Genomic DNA, 23,230 nt, shown 5'->3' on the forward strand with positions numbered 1-23,230 from the left:
TTAGGTTTGGTGTGAATAGATTCTAGACATTTTTTGATAAGCCTAACTCTTAACTCTTTTTATAGGGCTGTCTGGCCCAAAATAGATATTTGTCATGATGACAGGTACTACTTATTGAGCACCTGATACGACCTTATTACATCCCATGAACAATCCAGTTGGGCTTATCACTATCATTGTGTAGAAGAGAAATTGATGCTCGGTGGTTAGGTGAGTTTTTCAAGGACATGGTTTGACAGAGCCAGGGGGTTTGAAGTACCGCTAGGCCTTGGTGCTTCTTAGGTGTGTGTGCAAGTGCTTTGTAATTTAGACTATATAATACAAATGTTAACTGTTCTGGGGATTCCATCGATCAGCATTCAGAGAACACGCACTGCATGCCTGACACTGGACTCTGCGAACATGGACCCTACAATCAAGATGCCCACAGTCCAGTCTAGCATCCACGGTCTAGTCTGTGGACAAATGGAATACCAATGATTGACGTTGTAGCTAAAAGCCAAGGTGCTATGGAAACACTCAGGAAGATCATCTAATCCAGACTTGGGGGTGAGGGGTATGGAGAAAAGTAATAGAGAAAGGGTCCCTGAGGAGATGATAATCTCAGAGCAGAGACTTGAAGGATGAGCAGGATGAGAACAGCTGATGTATGGGTGTGGGGTGGGGCAAGTCAAGGAACTGCAGCTTAGGCAAGGCTTTTTGCAGGAGGGAGGAGAGGCCTGAAAGACGCAGGGAGCTGCAGGCCCAACAGTGAGGCTGGAACAAAGAATGTGAGGGGAGTGGTCAAACATGGATCTGGGAAAAGGGGTACAAAGGGCAGTAGAGAACTTGAGACTTCATCCTGAAGTACTTCCTTGCCTAAAAACTTCCATTCCTCAGAACCCAAAGCCAAAGGTTTGCAGTGCTCACTTGGGCATTTCAGGGCTTCCAGGTGGAGATTCTCCACTCACTACTTCCTGCTCTGAACTTCTTCCAGCTAGACAGGGGGCATTCTAAACTTTTACTTATTCCATGGCTTCTCCCTAGAGCTTATAAAAGGTATAGCACAGACTTGAACTCAGGTTTGTCTTTCTCCAAAATCCAGGCTATTACTATGATGTCATGTCACCTTTTTTTTTTTTTTTTGGTTTATGGTGACTTATTTATCAGAAACGTAGTATTTTTTTAGTTATTTATTCCTTTCACAGTGAGCTCAGCTTCCTACTGGGGAGAAGAGCCAACAGGTGATAATGGTCCAGGGTAGAAGAAGGGACAACTGAAGACCTGCATATGATATCCTGATGGCAGAGTCCGCTCCATGCCTTTGAAATTCATGTCAGCACCTGGCACTGAAGCAAACTGCAACAGCATGTGATTCATTCTGAAGAGGGATGATACGCCAGTGTTCCACTCGGCCTGGGATGGCAGGAACAATGGTGGGACTAAGGCTCTGTTAACAAAACCAGTCACAGAGACACAACAGAGCACTTGCCAAAAGTCTACTGAATTTTTAACTTGATGGTTTGTTTGATTCAGTCACAATGAGTATTACATCTCCCTCTCACCCTGACTAGAAATAACCAAAGGACTCCACTTCTACCAATGCAAGCAGCAGTCAACATGGAGAGGCAAGTCTCAGTTGTGACACTCACACCCATGCCAATCCACCCACTCACCTCTGTGTTCTGTAAATAACAGTCATCAGAGCAATGATGACAGCTGTAATTAGACCATAATCCAATCCCAGGAACAAGGAGGAAACGAATGTGGTAAGCCAGATGGTCTAAACAAAACAGAGAATGCTTTAGCTAAAACCACATTAAAAATGCAGTAAGCTCATGCACAGACACCCCTGGTCTGAATAGATACCGCCTATAAAAACAACTAACTGCAATAATGACCTTTCCTTTCTCACATTTTTATCAGCACCATTCCATTTGATGTTATGACATAGTCAACTAAGGGTCAGTCACTTTTGCTACTTACCAGCTCTATTTTGCTGGTTCTCCAGAAAAAGGGGAGATCTGAGAACTGCATGAACATTCCTTTCAGGTTGACGATCACAATGGCCGACAGCACAGCCTGAAACACAGCACAGCTACGCATGCTTCTTGTGTCAGAAGAACCCCCTGTGGCTCCTTGCTGTTCTCTTGCTGCCTCCCCCCTCCTCTCCCCACTCACTTCCCACAGGCAGGGACGTTATGTTTGGAGCCACGAACACCTGGATTTTCAGGACTTGGTTAAATAATAGGATTTGGGAAACTAGACTTAAATCTTAGTAGTAAACCTGCAAGGTGGTCAGCAAGTTCAGAAATAAACTTGGAACTCGAGGAACTATTTCACCCATGCTTCTTCCTACTGCTCTAGCCTTTAGTTATCCCTTCCACATCATGACTTTCCCCATCGCGGTTTGTATATATTGTGGGTCAGCATAAGAAATTTAATGGGAATGTTTGGGGAGTTTTGAAGATGCTGCAGATAACTTGTGAAGGGAGTAGACAACACAGAAAAAATTTGGAAATTCAGAAATGCATAAAATATGTGTATAGTATTGTGTAATATCACCTATGACCAAATACTTAATCCAAATTTCACAGTAAGGCACTATTAATACCCCATAAAAAAGAAATAATTCAGGGAAGCGAACTTGGCCCAATGGATAGGGCATCTGCCTACCACATGGGAGGTCTGGGATTCAAACCCCAGGCCTCCTTGACCCGTGTGGAGCTGGCCATGCACAGTGCTGATGCGCGCAAGGAGTGCCCTGCCACGCAGGGGTGTTCCCCGCGTAGGGGAGCCCCACGTGCAAGGAGTGCACCCCGTAAGGAGAGCTGCCCAGCGCGAAAGAAAATGCAGCCTGCCCAAGAATGGCGCCGCACACCCGGAGAGCTGACACAACAAGATGACACAACAAAAACAAAAGATACCTGGTGCCGCTGATAAGGATAGAAGCGGTCACAGAAGAACACACAGTGAATGGACACAGAGAGCAGACAACTGGGGGGGGGGAAGCGGGAAGGGGGAGAGAAATAAATAAAAAATAAATCTTTAAAAAAAAAAAAAGACATAATTCAGACTCCTTCTCTGGTATGAAGGAGGGCCAAAAATTTTATACAGATTTTCCAGGTCATGGGGGCAACACACCCCTAACCTCCAAGCTGTGGAAGGGGTAACTGTACTTCATTCTCAGTCTCTACGACCTTAAACACATCAGGGTAAAGGTTTTTATAGACCAGCTCAGATTTTCTAATGTAAGGATAAAGTCAAAGGAGGCCACAGGGAGAGGGAACCTTGGAGGTCAGCCAGTCCAAATCCCCACTTTGCAGGTAAGGACAATGAGGTGGCTTTCCCAATGTCCTGCGGGCAGTTATTGGTGTGGAGGGTGGAGCGGCATCCTTGTCCGAGCCCTGGCCCTTTCCCTTGGACCATCTTGCTAGGGTTACGGCAAAAAACCATAAGATAGCCACAAAATAGAAATAAATAAGAGAGTAAGCTCTCTGCACATGGGAAAACCACACGCCAAGTCCAACTACACACCTGGGGTAATGATTCGAAGAGGAATCCGGTGGCTAAAATGACCAGCAGAATCATTAATGAGGCCAAGCAACCTGCAAGCTGAATGAGAGAAGACACATGGAAGGGGCTTGTATGAGACTTGAGAAAGAGGCAGGGCATAGGTCGGTGTTATAAGTCACTGTGGGAAGATGGAGGAAATGTGGATTCACATAAGTCACCCAAACCATTACATACGCCTGTAACTCTTTCCCGCTCCCTTTTGGAGGTTTTGGCTCTTAGAGCTTTCAGCAGAGGTTGAAAGGCTTAAATGCCCTGACTGAAATGCCCTTGTCAGAAGGAGGGGAAAGGAGATGTCTGCAGCAGACTGAGACCCACAACGGCCAGAGAAGTTCAGATGAGTGTTTGCTGTCCAATACGGTAGCCACCGGCCACACGTGGCTATTTAAATTTAATAAATAAAGCGAAATAAAATTTAAAAATTCACTTCCTCCATTGCACTAGCCACATTCCAAGCTCTCAGGAGTCACATGTGGCCAGTGGCTACCATGTGGGACGGCACAGATACTGAACATTTCCATCCCTGCATTAGGTTCCAGTGGATGGTGCTGTGCTAGGGTGTTGGCATCCCGCCCACACTCGGTCTCTCTCAGGCTTTCACAACAACATCCCATGTCAGCACTGTGAGGTTTACTGGCAGCAGGGTGTGTTGTTTAACTTTCTGACTTAACTGGAGCATATACCTCTTTCCTATAGATTCAGTTTCTTGTAATTCGCTTCAACCAATCATGCCTTCCTCTGATTCACTACACAGCTCACTGGAGCATGGATGTACAGGTAGAGTAGCTTTGTTTGCATTCAGAATACAACCAAGGGATTAAAAATTTAGTTACCACCAAATCATTGATCCTTAGAGGCCGTTGTGTACACACCTGTGTTTTCCCTCCAGTTCCCTCCTGAACAAGACTTCGAGACAAGGAACATGAAATTGAAAAGGTCTGGAAGAGTGAACCAATGGAATTACACAGTCCCAGGGCAATAAGCTCCTTTTCCATGTGGAAACAAAGCACAAAAAAGATAGGTCATTCTTTAGGAGGAAAAGCATGATGATCCATTTAATACACAGGCTGTCTCTTCATTCTCTTTTCAGTTATAAGAATTGTTTAGCAGGTGTTTAAAGTAGAAATTATTGCATATTTCATGGTGGAGGCAAGACATGTTTAATTTTTTTGTGTTGAAGATAAATGCTGTATTCTCCGCTCATGCCCCTCTCCAAACACCCTTTACCACACAAATAATGCTAAGTTTTAAAAAATGAAGCCAAAGGACAAAATGTTTTTGTTGTTTAAGAGAACATTATTGGTGTATAGGACTACTGGCTTCTCTAAAATGCCTGGGCTGCTGCTCATCAATGAATGCATGCCCAGTGAGTCTTGCTCTCAGGACTACTTCTGCTATTCCTCATTTGATTACTGTATCGTGTATGAATATGAAACAACAGGTCTCCTCTTAGAAACACACAGAGTGTTAAATCTTTAAGGCATTGTCATGCCAAGATTATAGCTTATGTGGTTTCAGATTAAATACCATATCTGTAGCTATAATATAAAAAGTGGCAAAGAGAATTGTGGAGTCTGAATAATGAATCATATCTTCAAAATGTAATGAAAAAAAAAGAAGCCTTCCTAATGAATAAGAAATGGTTCTAAAAAAACATTTTACTCCCAGGTTATGTGTTTTAAAAATAGGAATAACATCTATAGGAGTACGACAAACTCTAAGATTATAGATTTTACTTTTCTACCTGGACCCCTGCTTTCTGGCTGTATTTCAGGGTCCTGATGAGCTGATGCACATAAATAATGCAAAATATTGTAGGTTGAATAAATACATGCTCCAAACACATTCAAAGTTTTTTCTACTAAGATAGATCAATCTATTCACTTGCCTTCCCCACACAGCATGATGATTTTATTGTCGTGAACATCTGTAGAAAATTGATTTTACCTGGTTGCCATCAACCTGGTAGCCATGTTTATTTGCCAGGGTCTTGGCCATTGAGATGGTCACTGAAAATCCAACAATGGCTATGGCAATGGCATCCACATACACAAGGTGGAAGAGGCTGGTGTCTGGATTGGCTGGAGGAAGTAGCCTGAAAGATGAAGGTAACTTCATCTGGGTGCAGTGACCACTGGGAAAAACATGCAACTAATGGGGAGCACGTTAGAGGGGGCATTACCTGCAAATGAAGTGACTTGATAGCTGATTTTGTAAAAAAGAAGACTCTCCTCCATAGAAAGAGGTTCTTTCCAAGCTCAAACCCCAGAGTACCAATTTTATTCCCAGATGGGTTATCAGCAGAGCTCAGATGCTGTTTATTTACAAAAGGAGTAACCCCATACCTCACGCAAGTGTAAACAAGGCACAGAATCAGGAAGAAGAGAGAGTTAGTGAAGTGCTCAGATGCCAATAGACATCTGAACCAAAGTCTTAGGTTATGGAGGGTGTTGGGCACAGACTGTCTTAGAGAATTACTGTAGCACCATTAGGTACCTCCACCCATGTTATTATCCCTTTATATGAGTTTCCAAGATGGGGAAGTACAGTACAAGGCTCATACTCCTTGGGTCTTACCTGGGAATTCCCTGAATCTGGAGGAGCCAAAAGCATGATCTTATAACTCCACAATGGAGAACCCAGCTTTTCTGATCCTATTCTTGTAGTTTGGGACACTTGTCCTAAAGGAACAGAATAGGGATTCCCTAGAATACTATGGGGGAAAATGCAATAGGAGTTTTCAAAGACACCATGCCCCAATTCAAAACTTTGGGCTAAATGACAATAATTGTCAATTAATTGACTTACAATAACCATTATTAGTATAACAAGCATTTTATTAGGAGCATCTTTTAGGCCAGGTTCTATGCTCATTTAATTATCTCCAATGACCTTGTCATCAGGGCACTGTTATAAGCCCCCTTTTACAGATAAGGCAAATGAGGCACAGAGAGGAGAAGCAACTTGTACAAGACCAAACAACTCTCTTACTAATTACAATAAAACTCACAAAGAACCCAACTCCCTGTGCCTATTTCTCATACTATGTCATATCATGGTGATGGAAGGGATATCTCAATTTTGGGGTAAGGGAAAGGGACCTAACATCTGTTAAGCCCAGATGAAGTATTAGATCCCTTATGTACATCAAGCCGATTAAATAGGTGCAATTACTATCCCAATTTATAGGTGAAAAAAAATGAATGCATGCAGATGTTAAGTCATTCTCCCAAGGTGAAGCAGGGAGTGAAACCCAAGAGGTGTAACTATAAAATGCATTGTCTTCCCCTTGTTCTTTGTCTCATAATAGTTAACTGGGAAGGCCTAGCAGCAGGTTTGGGCCTGAGGAATAAGAATATGAGAAAAGGATGTATTTTGGAATAAGATAGGTAAATCAAGAAATAAGACATATTGCCACAATTGGGATCTGTGACAGTCAACTGTCACTTTCTGAGCACTACCATGTTCACATATTTATGTAGATGTGGTAGGTAATTGTGGTAGGTTGGCTTTCAAACATGGCCACCAACCACTCCTCCTACCCTTGTGCCACTCTTCCTATCTAAAGGTGGGATTTACTTTCCTTGCTGTTGATTCCAGGCTGACCCCGGGACTTATTTTGACCAACAAACAGTATGTGGTGGAAGTGATGTTGTACAAGTGCCTTAAGAGGATGGGCAGTTTCTGCTTTTCCTTCTTGTTGCCCTGAGCCACCATGGAAAGGTCTGGCTACCTGGCTGGATACACCATGTGGATGCCTGCCAACCTTTAGGCCTCCAGCTTCTCTAGCTGAGGTGTCAGACATGGGAGTGAAGAGTTCTTGGAATGTTCAGCATCAGCCACACCTTTGATCTCGGCAGCTCCATAAGACACCCCAAGGGGGACCAGCAGAAGAATCGCTTGGCTGAGCCCAAGCTAGACTGAAATGGTTGTTAAATTTAAGTCAGTGTTTTGGGGGTGGGTTGTTATGCAGCAAAAAGATCCACAGAGAATTGAAACAGTATGACTGCATGTAGATAGGAAGGTAGGTTGGTATTATTTGTTTCCTGTTTAGTTTTGGGCAATGTCCCAGGAACACAAAGTTTTTGGGCAGCCAAATTCCAGAAAGGTAAAATGTTTATTTATTTATTTTTAATAAAAGCTTAGCTCTCACAAAGCAACAGATCTGAGTATAATGTAATAGGGAAAAGAAGGTATTGGGTAGAAATTATGGTATATGTTTAAAAATGAAAAGTATAAGCATTTCATATTTAATGAAATTATTTATGATTAGTAATTAAATAGGATTCTCTTTTTTAATCCAATCAAAGAATAATGTTTATCCCCTGACTAATTATGTTAGAGACCTGGGTGAGTAGGAAAGAGCACAGGACTGGGTATCAGAAAACTGAGGTCTGGGTCCAGACTGGGACTCTCCAGTAGTTTTTAAACTTCATTCGTGTCTCTCAGAGATCACCTTCGTTGATACTCTACTTAAAACAGTAATCCTGGCCTCCCACTCCTCACCTGGCTTTACTTTTCATCAGAGCACTTCCCACTGTTTTTGTCTTTCTGGCTTATTGTCTGTCTGTCAAGAGACTATCAGCCCCATAAGGGCAGGGACTTTTTCATGCAAGTGTTATTATTTTTAACTGCTGCATCCTGGCACATAATAGACAGTAAGTAAACATAGGCAGAATGAATGAACTTTCTTATCTGTAAAACAGAGCTAGTAATCAATATTGTCAGTAGGGTTACTGTGAGCATCAACTGAGATGGTGGCTATACAAGTATTTTACAAATAATAAATCCAAATAGAAAAGCAAGGTGTTAATACTGTGTTTCAGCTTTATACCAAATTACCATAACTAGCATGTTCCTGATACCAATCTATTGCTGTGAACTTTGAAAGTGGAGGGCACTCTCCCTCCCTCGGCACTTGCTCCATGTGGTGAACGGTGGCTTGAGAGCCCCTTCTGCGCCCTTGGCTTCCCAGGAGACTCTCAGATGGGGCCAGAGCAGGGCCTGACTGAACATGCTGTTTCCATCCATGTCCTATGTCTGGGCAAACGTCTGACTCTGTATTTTAGAGGTTCTTTTGGAAAGAGAAAAGAGGGGGGCAAAAGGAAAAGACAGAGATACTAAAAGAGATAGAAGGAGATTCAGAGAGACAGAGACGGGCGGAGAGAGAGGGAGGACTGGTGGTTGTATCCACTCTTGCTCCTTCAAATATGAAGAGAATGATCATTTTTTAAAAGTTTGATAAAAGAGAATAGATGAAGAAGCATATGTGATTTGGAACTAGAAAACTATTTGTAATACTCAGCCACAGAGCCTTGAGATAGGACATCGTGAACACATCCTCTGTGTTGCGATGCCACCTGCTTTCCACACGTTGCCTCCTGCAGTGCCCACACTGTCCTTGACAGAGGTCTTGATTGCCATGCTCGCCTGGCAGATGAGGAAACTGAGGCTTTGAGAGGATAAGTGACTTGCCCCAGGACACGCTGCTAGTAAGTGGCAGACTAGGATTTAAGTCTGTTATCAAAGTTCATGCTCTTAATTCTCAGGCCACCCAAAGAGATCTTTTAAAAATCATTATGTGCTATAGCAGGGAAACAAAACAAAACAAAACACTGCAAACAAGAAAACCCCAAACCTCAGCTATTTGATATTTAGGGGAAAGAAGAGATTACTTTTTTTCATGGCAGAGTACTAAATCAGGCATTAAAAACAACAGCATATCCATTGATTATTCCAGTCATGCTTTACTAAAAAATAGTTTTCCTACCCTAGAGGAAGTGTTCCAACGACATCCACATTGTATGATTCTTTTAAGTTAAACCCAGCTGAAATGCCAGTTCCCATTACCACCTAAAACAGACAGAAATCCAAATGTACCTTTACAGATGAAAATCCAAATACCACAAAAATGAGTGTGTTAGCCAAGCCAAATCTATTCTCGCTTTTAACGTTCAGTTTTAAAAAAGAATTACAGTTCCTTCCAGCGACTTTACCTTCTCTTAGTGACGCTACAGTTCCCTTGCAGCCTGGCATTCTTTCCTTCTTTCTTTTTTTCTGTTCCACACTGAAGTGTTTGGCTAGTTAGCAGCAAGAGAGAGAGGACGTAAAACCTCTCAGGAGTTGGCCTTGCTCTGGGAGTTGGTGAAATGAATCTCTGGCCAAGATATCATGGATAAAGGACATTGAAATATGTATTGCGAGGGTGTACAATGAGTATGTCATTATAAGGTGTAAGTCTGTATTGAGAATCCTCCTGCAGACCCTGCTCTGAGGAGAGCAGCACCACGTGTGGTGAGAGGCCTCCCCCAGAACCCACAGCGGCCCTCTCGCATTGCAGCCAGAGTGAGGGCTGGAGTGCAAGTGCACGGCACGTGAGGCCACCCTGGACTGTCAGGGCAGAGAGTCACCTGGGGCGTGAAGTGCAGCCGTGAGCGGGCTGGGTAAAAAGAGGAAAGTAACAAAGGTAACAAAGATCATTTTCTTCATTCCCAAGAACTGTCCTTAAAGAACTCTCTTATGGGTTCTCCTGGAGAGGAGGAATCAGGGCTGGCCAGGGAAGGGAGCCAGGCCCTCACAAGTGGTGGCTGCCATGGAGAACCAATAATGAACTTACTTTCAGAAGCAGCAGCCTGACAGGCCAAAGGCACAGGTGTTTCTGGCTCCGTTGACGAAATGCCCTTTTTCTGTTGGTGGCAATTATGCTTGCCACCCTTAACTGCATTTGTTGTGCAGCTCAAACCGGGGTTAGGGTGTGGTGGAGGGTACCCAGAATATTCATATCCATAGGATAAATATGGCCCAAGTTCCTGGAGCGTCCATTTCATTCAATGGTAAAAATCCTATCATTGTACTCCTATTAACTCAGGATGTATTATGAAGCAGAATGCAAAACCCCAAAAACATCTTTATGATACAAAAGAAAGTCTATGTTTTAAAGGGGACTTTGTCTTCAGTTTCTCCAGTATAGCTTCTCTCCTCTGCTCTAAGGAAAACTTAGATAAGAAGTTTATAAAACTTGGATTAAAGTATTATTCGAAGACTGTAATTATGATGACAGAATTCTGGAGTACCCTTCCCCTGGGAAACAACACGCACTCTTTAAAGAGAAGCTGGGAAGTCCATAGAACAAGTAACCCAAAGGTTTCCTTTGTCATTTATGTTATAATTAGGGTCCGCCTGTCTTCTTTCTCAGGCAAAGGAACTCAGAACTAGCCCCGGTTCTCCAAGAGCAAACAGCAACTCTGTGCCCAGCCCCAGTGAGAGCACAGGTTTTCAGATAGCAAGAGATAGTCCTGTTAGCCTGTTAAAAGGTACTGATGGGACATGGACAGGACCAAAATATGGAAAAGGTTTAAGAAACTGGCCTCCTTGTGAACTATGTCAGCCAGCTCTTTCTGTGGCTAGAACTTCTTGCTAAATTTGGATCAGACATCTGTTCTAAATTTCTTATTCTTGTTATTTTCAAGCTATGTACCCCATTGCCCTAGAGTGCCAAAGAGAACTCACAGGAACACTGTGTGATATTATAAATTTCCAAAGGAAGAGTAATGACTTCTGTCAGACACTGCGCAAACTTTTAGTTTGAGGCAGGCTGCATTTTTCAACATTAGTTCACACTGCCTTCCTTTCAATAATAGCATACCTTTGCAATGCTGGGTTTTCAGTAGATGCTGTGATAAAAAGTAGGCACCCTACAATACTCAGTGTGGAACAGGAAACAGAGGTAGTGGTGTGGAATTTGATTCCTAGGTTGAGGAGTTGTACAGTGCCCACCAGGCACCATACATCCCATTAATAAATACTTGTGGTTACTTTAGAATGAAATATTTTTTCTTTCATTTTTGTGCTTTATTTTTATAAACAGTTGTCAGGTTGTTAGAAATACTAAGTATTAAAATACTAATAGTTAATATTAATACACAAATACATAAATACTTTTTAAATTGCTCGGACTTAAATTACTGAATAAGTAAACTACTTCTTTTGGTCTAGGAGTACCTGATCTGGGAAATTTTGGGAAATGGTCCCTTTTGCTCTTTTCAAAATGGAAACAGCTATATTTTCCTAGTCTATCATAAGATGTGTTCATTATAAAAATTTAGACAAAAAACATGAAGAAAACAAATTATCCATAATCCCATCACTCAGGGAAAATTCATGTTAAAATTTTTATGTACGGCCTTCACATGTATTTTTTAAATCATTTATTTCCACACTTTAATGCTTTTTCTTTTTACTGTTAGTGTATATCTGTCAAAGCTCCCTCTGATAAGTTCGAGCCTTCTCTTGGCAGAACTAAGAGAAAAAAAGAAGCTATAGCTCCCTCTTCCTCCCCTATCCACTTTGAAATCCCTCATGGAAATAAACTAGGTGTCGATGGTTATAGAGGTGAACAGGTCATCACTTTGACTGACTTACCGCAAAAAACTCTAAAGGAATGGGTGCCGGCAATTTCTCTTTAAATCTTTCATTAAACTCCTTGCCACCCAACAGCAAACCGAAAACCATCAGCCCGACGCCTAGGGAACATACGTTGAGGTTTTTAACATTCTGCAACACAGCAACTGTACTCTGTAACACAGTGAACGCTGGAAGTTTATATCAAGAAATTGTCCCTGAATCAATAGAGACTAGTGCACTAATCAGACCGGCCGTTCCATTATTGGACTTTTCTACTTAAAAGTTCTCAGGCTGAAATCGCTCTCCTGTGGCTTCCACCAATTAGGTGGCATTTTTACTCAATCATACAATTTTATAGTTGTAATTCTTATCCAACAATCTTGTAGTATTTTTAATTTTAAACTCTTCCTTTTGAAATAAGTGCAGACTTACAGGACAGTTACAAAAATAACACAAATACCATAGAAAAAACTCCACTATACCCCTATCCCTGCAGATTCCCGGAGCCACCAGTTTTACCATTTTGCCATATATACCATAACATTCTAGCTATCTCTTCATCAATCTATCAATCTGTCTCTCTATTTATCAATCCACTTTCTGGACACTTGAGTATGGTTGCATACATCAGGCTTCCTAAACACTTAACACTGCCATCACATATCCTAAGAACAAGGATATTCACTTAGTATTCACCTTAAGTACAGTTATCAAGTTCAAGAAATTTAGATTGTTATAAAGCCTACAGTCCATATTCCAATTTTTCCCATATGTCCCAATAATGTCCTTTTGAGCTTTCTCTTCTCCCTTGTAAAATAATGCCCAGGACCATGTAGTGTCTTAAATTGTCATTGTCCCCTTATAGTGTTTTTTGATATACTGATGTCCCAATGGAGTATTATAAAATTCAGAAAAGTTTCTCTGAAGCTGAGTCATGAGCATCAGGAAAGAATTAGGGAGTCACAGCACCAAATCAATCCAAAGGTAAATCACACAGAAAAGCTTTTACGAATTAGGGGAAAGGCTTGTTAGCCGAGGAAAGAGCTATCAGGTTTCAGGTGGGCTTTGAAATCAGGTGAATGCTAATGTTTGGAAAAGCACCCAGGAGAACTAAGAAGAAAGCCTCTTAGTTATATCCTAGGTTGCAGTCTGGGGACCCTAAACACAGTCAGTTCTCACAGGAAACTCCCCACTGAGCCCAGTCTACACATCCTTTCCCATCTCATGCCTATAGTGTACTCATGTGTAATTGCATGATGTGGGGTATTGTTTGTTTGTTTGTTTTTTTGGTGACAATGAATTTAGAGAAATCTAAGTTACTAGTTATTTCGGGGAATTAGGAATATTTAGGGAATGTTCCTACAGTTTATTCCATTCTAATCAATCAAAGTCTCAATTTAAATGTCACTTCCTTAAAGTGACTTTCCTAGACCCCCTAATTTATTAAAGGTTTCCCTGTTCAACTCTCACAGCAAACTGTAACTTTTTTTATAGCACTTAACACAATTTATAATTAATTACATAGTTATATGAGGAATGTTTAACATCAGTCTTCCTAAGAGGGCAAGGCCACAATCTGTTCAGCTCACTGCAGTATCTCTGTACCCAGCATGTATCTAGGTGGAACACAGGCATTTAAAATACCCACAAAGGTTATTGGCCTTTCTTTCCAAGGACAGCTTTAGTAGCATCTTGTAAGTTTTAATATGTAATACCATCACTGTCATTTGGTGAAAATTCTTTTATAATTTCCTCTTTATCCATGGGTTATTTAGAAGTACTTTTTTTTGGTTTCCAAATGTGTAGGTATTTAGAAGCTATATTTAGTTATTGATTATTAACTATATTGCGCTGTGTGAGAAAACACTGACTTTTCAGAATTTGTGACCAACTGCATGATCAGTTCTTGCTAATGTTCCATATATGCTAGCAAATCATTTATATTTTCTGTGAGCTGGGTGCAAGGGTCTATCTATGTTTTATTAAGCAGGTTAATTGTGTTAGTTAAATCCTTTACATCCTTACTTATTTTTTTATCGGCTTGAATTTTCAGTGTTGGAAAGAGCTCTCTTCTGCCACCTTTAAATTATTTGTTTGTTCCCAAAGAGAACATAATTTGGCTTTAAGAAAGCAGTCTCTCCAGCCAATTAGGGTTTAAGAAGCAGTCACTAAATAAAGACCTTATAAAAAACTCGTTAAGAAGGCAGCATTCCATATTTAATAAAATGGGGTTTAAGGTCTTATAGTGCTTTTCTCAGAAAAGCCTTAGAATTTCTAACTGAACATTTTCTCTTTTTTAGAAGTTCTTGGATAAAAAGAAAAATGAGCCTTGAAGGTCAAAGAGATACAGAAGAGAAAGGAGGAAAAATGAGCAGTAGGAAGTCAGGAAGTTGCTTACTTACATACACCACTGAAAAGATCCCACTGTACCGCTTTGTCTTAACTCCAAACAGGTATTTTAACATGGAGGTGAAGACATGCACAGCTGCCGCGGTGGTAAACCCACGGACCAGAGGCTCTGTGAGATAAATGGCCACAAATCCGAACCTACAGACACCTAGGCAAAACTATTTTTTTTTTAATGACAAAAAGACAAATAGATCACATGATAGGTCAGGAAGTTATAACCAACAGAACACACAAAAAGGTTCTTTCTGGATCACTTTCTAACACTACATTTGTACCTGCAGTAGTTAAGTCACTAACAAGTCAGGCACTGGTTATACAGAAAACAGTGGAAGGTGGGGAGTGGCTTGGAGCCCCACCAAGCATTGGTCAGCACTCGTACCTTCTCATGTCCCACAGAACTGGGGCAGGCACGGTCAGGCAGACCATGGGGCATGATCACTTGCTGTCCTCACAAGCATTCCAAGCTTGTCTTGCTTTTGGAATCTCTACAGGACTCAGTCAAAGCTTGCTAGTCACTCACGAATACTAGTGATAAATAAGCATGCAGTAGAACTGGTGCTTTCAGAGTGCTACGAACCCGGAACTTTTTGGATTTTGGCCGGCTGACCCTGCCCACCATGGAGTAAGACCAGCCGAGAGTGCTTCAGATAGGTATTGCTTAAATGAACAAATGGAAGTCCATCTCCCCATCTTTGAGTTTTACCTGAATGATTCCCGAAAGTAAGGTCACAGACATGGCGACTTTTACTCTCAAGGCATCTCTTGCTTCCGTACCATTGGTTGCATTTACTCCTCCCGGAATTACTATATCATCTGGTACTAATCGAACAGCCACACCACCAATCATCAGGCTGATGACAGCAAAAGGACCTGAGATAACAAAGCATTCGTGTTCACTGTCCAGGAGTTCAAGGAAACTCAGTGTACCTGATTTTGTTGTTGCCTGAGTGCCAAGAGACATAGTTGAGTTATCCTTGACATAAATAAGTCAATCTTGAAATAAAATTGTGCTGCTATCCTTTAGCATACTGTTCCTGGTGTGTGTAAGTTGAATGTGCTAGACTTTTTTACAAAAATGACCACAAAAATCTCTCCCATCTCACTCTTCTGGAACCTTGACACTTCCCCATTAAGAGGTGTGACAAGCTAATAACCAAGGGAATGTAGCAGAAGTGACACTGTGACTTTTGAGGCCAGGTAATACATGGTACTACAGCTTCTGCCTTGAGAGCTATAATACTTGTGTGGGAGCTCTGAGCCACCATGTATAAGAAAGCTCAAACCAGGCCATGTGGAGAGTCCTGGGACTATATGGAGAGAGGGAGATGTTCACCTACCCCTCAGTTGTTCCAGCTACCACCTGACTTTCAACTGCATGAGAAACCCTGAGCCAGAATCATTGATGAGATGAGCCCTTTAATTCCTGACCCACAGAAACTGTGAGTCAGGTTAATAAAACGATTGATGTTAAATTTGGGGTATTTGTTACATAGCATTAGAAAGCTGAAACATTGTATATGTTTGTGTACTGGTAGTAGCCTAAGGTAGCTCCTATACTATTATGAAATCCAGATATATCTGACACTAAATAGACTAAAGAGAAAACGCCTACAATTCAGAGCCTAAATGTAATACACATCTAATAGATACATAGTAATCAGGAACTTGAAGTGACGCTGTTAAAATAAATTTTTAACAAAGCTAGATAAAAGCAAATGTTATTATGAAATGAAGTATTTCACTTCAGATTTCAACAAGTGATATTTTTACACAAGGAAATTGTCTCTTTTGATTATCTCAAGATTTCTATTAGTTCTAGGAATCTTCCAGGGGGAGATATTTTTCAAAAGCATCTATTGTGTATGCAATTAACAAAAGTTATTACTAAGCATGTGTTCTAGTAACAGCCATGCTATGTCTTCGGCATGCTGCAAAGCTTGGATATACATAACAAAAGGTACTAAAAGAGCAGATGTGAGCTTTTACCTATGGATATGTGTCTGGAGGTTCCAAAAAAACAATACATGATAACAGGATAAAATGAGGAGTACAGTCCAAACACCGGAGGGACAGCTGCCAACATTGCAAAGGCTAAACCTGCAGGATTAAAAAGCAAACAGAAATGGTGAAATCATTAGGAAACAAAGGGGTTACATGTATCCACCCCAATTTAAATTTGTGTTTGAACCCACCCATATGTCCACTCCAATCCTATATGTCATCCTATTTTTGTGCTTGCAAAATCCAGGTGGAGACAGTTTACTTGCTGTCTCCTTTTTGTCAGGAGGTGGATTTTTTCTAGTTTATTCTCTCACAAATTAGATAAGGGCAGAACAAGTCTCACTTGACTAATGTAGTTGCAAAGGGGTATTGCTGCGCAGACGCTGGCTCTTCTTCTAATGGGGTGGTGTGAAGTGGAGTCCCTCCTCATTTAGGAACTCCTGTGGGACTCTCCCCTGGCCAGTGCAATGGCCCCTCTGCCTGACACTAAGGTTCCTCCCATCAGCCCCTTATCTGAAGGCACCCCCATCCAGGTTCTTTTGCAGACAGAAGTTCATCCTGTAGGCAGTCTTCTTGGGCAGGGTGATTTTTAGATGAGCCAAGCCTGGTTCCCATCCAGAGTGCCCAGCTGTCCAGAGGGAAAACTTGGTCCTTTACCCCAACAAACTCTAGCCATGCAGGCCATGGCCGCAGGAGGCTGGCTCTTCACTCTGCAGTCACAGGCCGTTCACATCATCCTTTCACCTGTAGACTTTTTTTTTTTTCCATGCAAGAATTAGGCAGCTGTCTTTACAAACTCCAGGGCACACATGCCCAGGCACTCTAAGTGGTTCTCTTGCAGTCTTTTCTCACCTGACTTTTCGGTGGAGGAGAAATGCAAGTGCTTTAATCTGTCTTTAAAGATACTCATGCCAGATCTTTGTATCTCAACTCCTTCTCTCGCCTATTCTGTTCAAGTAATGAACTAATGGTCACCTAGAGAGTGTTGGTATCATTCCCTGGTAGTTTTATATAGATGGCTTGGAATCTCTCTTCAGACTTTGTAGGCAATAAACTCACTTTGTTCTCAGTTTGGGGGCCTCTGCCAAAATTCTGGGGCAACTACAACTCTCATAATGCACTCTTATGTTGAGAAGAAAAAAATTTAGCAAAAGAAGAGATGGGAATGCATCCTTATTTGCTATGTAACCATGTGGTTACTCTAAGGTTATCTTTTTTTTTTTTTTTAATACATTTTATTTCTAGCAAAGAAATGCATGTACATAGTTCAAAAAGTCAAGCAGCAGTAAAAGGCTTAGGAAAACCAGCTGTTTTCTGCCTTACCCTTCTGCATCTCCAGGTTCCATTCCTCAGAGGCAAATCACTTCCAAGCCCTTTAGCTGTTTATCTCCATTTTTTCAAAATCAGTGATTCTTAACTGGGGATGATTTTGCCCCCTTGACTGTCATGACTGGGAGCTGGAAGCTCCTGGCATCTGGTGGGTAGAGGTCAGGAATGCAGCTAAACATCCTCAGTGCACAGGACAGTTCCCCACAGCACACAGTGTCAATGGTGCCAGGGTTGAGAAACTGTGTTCTAAATAATGTTTGCATCATTATTTCCTAATTCATCAATTTTAGATAAAAACTATTAACTTTCCATTATGCTTACCTTTTCAGCTTCCCCTTAGCTACTTCATAACATTTGACCTAATTTGCTTTGTGTTTCTTTCTAGAAAGTCTTGGGATTTGTCCCTGATATTCTAATATTTTTTTACCATGAAGGGCCTTATTGTAAGTTATTTTTTCATTCATTTTGTGGAGTATTTAATGATTCCTCTCAGGGAATTATTCTTTGATATTCCCTCTCTCCTCTCCTCCTTTCCTTCCTGGAACTCCTACAGATGTAGGATGGTATGCCAGGATAGCTCCTCTGGTATTGTTATCTTTTACCTGTCCACTTACTTATCTTTTTCTTGTACCTCCTGGAGATTTCCTCTACTTTATCTTCCAACCCTTCAACTGAATATTTTGTTCTAGCTATCATATTTTTAATTTCTGGAGCTCTTGTTTGTTCTCTGAATGCTCTTGTAAAAACAGCATTCTGTTCTTGTTTCATAGATTGAAGATGTTTTTATATCTCACTGAAGATATTATCATTTAAAAATTTATTTTTGCTTCTCCATTATTTCCGTTCCCTTTGGTCTCTGTCTAGAAGCTTCATGTGCACCGGTTCACTGTGTTTACCAAGAGGGCTTCCTTGTAGGACCATTGGATAGCCAGTCAGCATTTTCACTGGGAGGACCCCGGTTGTCATTTCAGGTGTTTTCTTTGGGGGCAGTTCACATTCTACCTAGACTTTAGGCATAAGACTTATTACAGGCACTTTATATCTGAGCAGGACAAAGGGAAGAGCCATTGTTAGTCCACTTTTACCGAATCCTCCTGATTTCTCTTACTATTTTCTCCTTACCACCCACTCCAGGGTACAGGTGTGGGGACCTGAAGGCCTTACTTCTTACATAGACTTTCAACCACTTCCTTTGCCCTAACTTCCATCTTGACAGTATTTGGAGCCTCCAATTTTTCCAGTCTTCCTAATATTTTTCCAGGCAGGTGCCTAAATTTCATCTTCTTCCACTTACATATCTGCTTACAGTCCTTTTTTTTTTTTCAATTTTTTCTATGTTATTATTTTTTATTAAAGTTAATAGATCATGGGAAACGGACTTGCCCCAGTGGTTAGGGCGTCCGCCTACCACATGGGAGGTCCGCGGTTCAAACCCCGGGCCTCCTTGACCCGTGTGGAGCTGGCCCATGTGCAATGCTGATGCGCGCAAGGAGTGCCGTGCCACACAGGGGTGTCTCCCACGTAGGGGAGTCCCACGTGCAAGGAGTGCGCCAGTAAGGAGAGCCGCCCAGCGCGAAAGAAAGTGCAGCCTGCCCAGGAATGGCGCCGCCCACACTTCCCGGTGCCGCTGATGACAACAGAAGCGGACAAAGAAACAAGATGCAGCAAATAGACACAGGGAACAGACAACGAGGGGAGGGGGGGGAATTAAATAAATAAATCTTAAAAAAAAAAAAGTTAATAGATCACAAGGAATGTTACATTCAAAAACATAAAAAAAACAAAAAACATAAGCGGTTCCCATGTAACCCATTCTCCACCCCCCACCTCAGCATTTTTGTAAATTGTATTTTTTTGAAGATATTTACACTACATTAAAAAAAAGTTACATTAAAAAATACAAGGGTTTCCCGTGTACCCCCCACCCCCCACCCCACTCCTCCCACACCAACAACCTCCCCCATCATTGTGGCACACTCATCACACTTGGTGAACACATTCTGGAGCACTACTGTACTACAAAGAAAATAGTTTACCCTATAGTTCACACTCTCCCCCAGTTCATTCAGTGAGTTATGGCAGGATAAATAAAGTCCAGCATCTGACCCTGAAATATCATTTAGAACAACTCAAAATCCCCAAAATGTCTCCACATCACATCTCTACTTCCCTCTCTCTGCCCTCAGCAAATACTGTGGCCACTTTCTCCACCTCGATGCTAAAATTTCTTCTATTACTCGTCACAATACTTTTATAGTAGACTATCAGAAAGTCCACTCTAGTCCATATTTTATTCCTTCATTCTGTGGACCCTGGGATGGTGATGCCCTCTCCACCTCTAGATCAAGAGGGGGCTTAGGTTTCACATGGATGATGGATGCAATTCCTCTGATTGTAGTTGTAGGCACTCTTGATTCCCTGGTGTGGTGGCTGACCATCTTCACCTCCCTGTTAGCTGACCTGGGTAAGACCAATGAACCAGAGAGTAGGAATAGCCACTCTGCTCAGGCTCAGGGCCTAGCTGGCACATGGGCAGTCCAGAGATTCAAGTCTCCTGAATATGCCCCATCCCTAGTGCCAACCGCAGGTTCAGTAAAAGTGACAGAAGAGGCATGTGTAGAAAAGTCAGATCTGAGTCCAGCTCCATCACACTCAGGAGCACAAATTCCAAAGTAGGGCCCTGTGTCATGGCACAGATCTCCAAATCCATCTGCCATGACCGTATACCCTATCGATCTCTGTAGCCTTCAGGAGAACCAGCACCTAGGGTTGTAACTACTTTGGCTCGTTCTGGGGTCCTGCTGAGGTGTGTGAAAGCATGACCTCTCTGATGACCTACCAACTCTTTTTGGAAGACTCTTAGCCATATAAACTCATTTGTCTTTGCCAATTCTCCCTTTTATTCAAGGTCAAAAAGCAGTTTTTAACACTTGATCCAACATGTAGGCTGAGATATTCTGCTAGTCTGAGTTGACCCTTTTATTCGAGGTCTCTTTCTAGTTGTTTTACCAGGTAGTGGTTGGTAGTAATCCCTCGCTGCCAGGGAGGCTCATCCGAAGGAGTCATGTCCCACACTGGGGGGAAGGTAATGCGTTTACATGCTGAGTTTGGCTTAGAGAGTGGCCACATTTGAGCAACATGGAGGCTCTCAGGAGGTAACTCTTATGCACCCTGAAGTTCTAGGCCTAGTTCATATTTCAGGCACACAAGCTCCTATGCACAGTCATCAGTATCAAGGGCTCATTATTGGACCATAATTCCTTGTTGATCTTTGCTATTGCCCTTGGGGGATTATTGTTGTTCCATTGGGGAATGTGACAGAGCTCCTGTGGGTAGGAACTCAGTACTCCCTCAGTTGATGTTTATAACTGCAACTACTATAAAGATACCCAACATATATCATATTTTTGTCCCTTATATACATGACCTGGAGAACCCCCCCCCACCCATGCGCACCCCATCAATAACACCTCACACCAGAGTTCCTCCCCTGCCATAGTTGAACCTCTCCATGGTCCAAAACTTCTTCAAGAATGAATCCTAATATATTGCCAAATTCAATTAATAGGAAATTTTTTTCAATTTTATTGATCCATATTAATACAGCATAAATCTATCCAAAGAGTACAATCAATGGTATTCAGTGTAATCACATGTTTGTGCATTCATCACCCCAATCACTCCCAGAGCATTTTCATTATTCCAATAATAATAATAAACAAAAAACAAACAAACAAAACACATCACCTCTCAACCTCTCTTTGCCTCTCCTGCTGTACATAGCTGCTATTCTTTTTCCTTCTCTCTAGTATATTTGTGTTTACATTTTGTAAAAACACTCTTACATATGCAATATCAGCTACATTCGTGTTTTACATGAGATTTTAGTATCTTATACAGTCCCATGTTACAGTTTTTAGTTTTCCTTCTAGTAATATACATGACCTTAGACTTGCCTTTTCAACCACTGTCATACCCATACAATAGCTCTGCTAGTTACCAACACTATGATGATATGTTTTCACCATTTCTATTCATTTCTAGATATTCAAACAACCTTTTTTTTTTAACAATTCTGCACAGATTAACCCTTAGCTTTCCATTCTCTACCCCCCTTCTGTTTTCTGGTGACCTGTATTTTAATTATTAACTCCACTAGTTTACACAGTATATTTTGTTTATAATATGCTTGCTGTCTTTTATTATTATATTATTATTTCTGCTCCACTGTATCTCTTTGTGCTTGCTAGTTTATAGCATTTCCTCTCCTTTACTGTTATTTTAGAGGAATTTAAAATGAATTAGAGAAAAAAGCATGTATGAAATCTGTCATTCTTAATCAGAAGTTTTCTTTTTACTACTTAAATAACTTATCAACCTAAAGAACTGTACTTTGTTTACTCTTAGATCTCTCTCTCCATTCTATTTTGTCTCCTGGTGTCTCTCTTCATTGAGTAGTGATGGACAGGACAATATTTTCCACACAAGTCTGACTATGAGAAGGGTTATGCCTCTCAGCAGCATTGACCTGCTGGGGTATTCCCTGTTTTGAAATTTTTTTTTTTTTCCTTTATACAAAAATATCATATGCCCCTGGCTTTCCTTCCCCATGTCCAGACACTTCTTTTGAGTCTGCAGGTTCCTTCTTCCCCATTTTGTCTTTAATGTTGGACAGAGCTTGGTTTTTTCTCCATTAACTCCACATTCCAGCCATAGGAGGTCCTGTCTAGTATCATGATTTACATGCTCTCCATAGCATTTCTCTCTTCATTTTTTTTGTCATCAATAAGGAGACCTTGACTATGTCATTTAATTTATCTGTGTTTCATCTGTGTATCCTTCTGAACACAAGAGGAACAGCTGAGATAGTAGTTGGAATTAGATGTGATAAAAATGACAGAGCTTTTTAGGAGTAATGCTCCCATAACTTGCTGAGTTTGAATTTGAAATAAATTTATTTAAAAAATGCTATTTATGTGCCAGCAATTCTCAAATTTATATCTCTAGTCCATACCTCTTTTTTTGGGCTCACCACATAGTAAATATAAATATGAAATGTCTACTTGTCTATCTCACAAGAATCTCAAATTTAACATGTCCAAAACTTATCCTTCGATTGGATTCCTCCTGTTGCATTTGGCATCTCCTCAGGTGCTTGACCTGGAAACCTGGGAGTCATTCTTGACCATCTCTTTTCCTCACTGTCCCCACATCCAACTCATCAGCCCAGAAACCTTAACACAATTCTTGACATGCCCCCCTTCATCATTCTCTACAGAAGAATCCAACAATGAGTTCTGTGGATTTTACTTACAAAATATATCATTGTTTCCAGTTTCAAAAGCTGTGTCCTTGTCTGCCCTGGCGTCTGCCTTTAAATCTGTTCCCCTCCCTCTATCCTTGGGTTAATGGTGCCAAATGATTGTAGGAAAGTGCCCTAAACCTGGCGTAAGGCTTTTGTCTAATAGGTTTTAGTAAATCAGATAGTTGAAAATTAAAAGCTCAACTAAATGATGATTAGGGGGATTGACTTGGA

The 23,230-nt window shown here is 41.3% G+C and overlaps 1 protein-coding gene across 2 annotated transcripts in view; it reads right to left on the reverse strand.

The window, feature by feature from the left end:
- Nucleotides 1–23,230, reverse strand: part of SLC26A5 (solute carrier family 26 member 5) — a 46,594-nt gene that overhangs the window by 19,946 nt on the left and 3,418 nt on the right. Inside the window, exons 3-12 of one of the 2 annotated variants that reach the window (XM_004478986.3) lie at nt 16,351–16,461; nt 15,068–15,234; nt 14,358–14,522; nt 11,974–12,126; nt 9,323–9,405; nt 5,500–5,647; nt 4,425–4,538; nt 3,517–3,594; nt 1,966–2,061; nt 1,656–1,762 (exon numbers count right to left, since the gene is read on the reverse strand). In XM_004478986.3, the coding sequence (XP_004479043.1) occupies nt 1,656–1,762; nt 1,966–2,061; nt 3,517–3,594; nt 4,425–4,538; nt 5,500–5,647; nt 9,323–9,405; nt 11,974–12,126; nt 14,358–14,522; nt 15,068–15,234; nt 16,351–16,461 (1,222 nt within the window). The remainder of the gene's footprint in view (nt 1–1,655; nt 1,763–1,965; nt 2,062–3,516; nt 3,595–4,424; nt 4,539–5,499; nt 5,648–9,322; nt 9,406–11,973; nt 12,127–14,357; nt 14,523–15,067; nt 15,235–16,350; nt 16,462–23,230) is intronic. The other variant, XM_058297116.2, reaches the window with a different exon arrangement.

Source organism: Dasypus novemcinctus, chromosome 5 (genome assembly GCF_030445035.2).
Source record: "Dasypus novemcinctus isolate mDasNov1 chromosome 5, mDasNov1.1.hap2, whole genome shotgun sequence".
Classification (NCBI taxonomy): domain Eukaryota; kingdom Metazoa; phylum Chordata; class Mammalia; order Cingulata; family Dasypodidae; genus Dasypus; species Dasypus novemcinctus.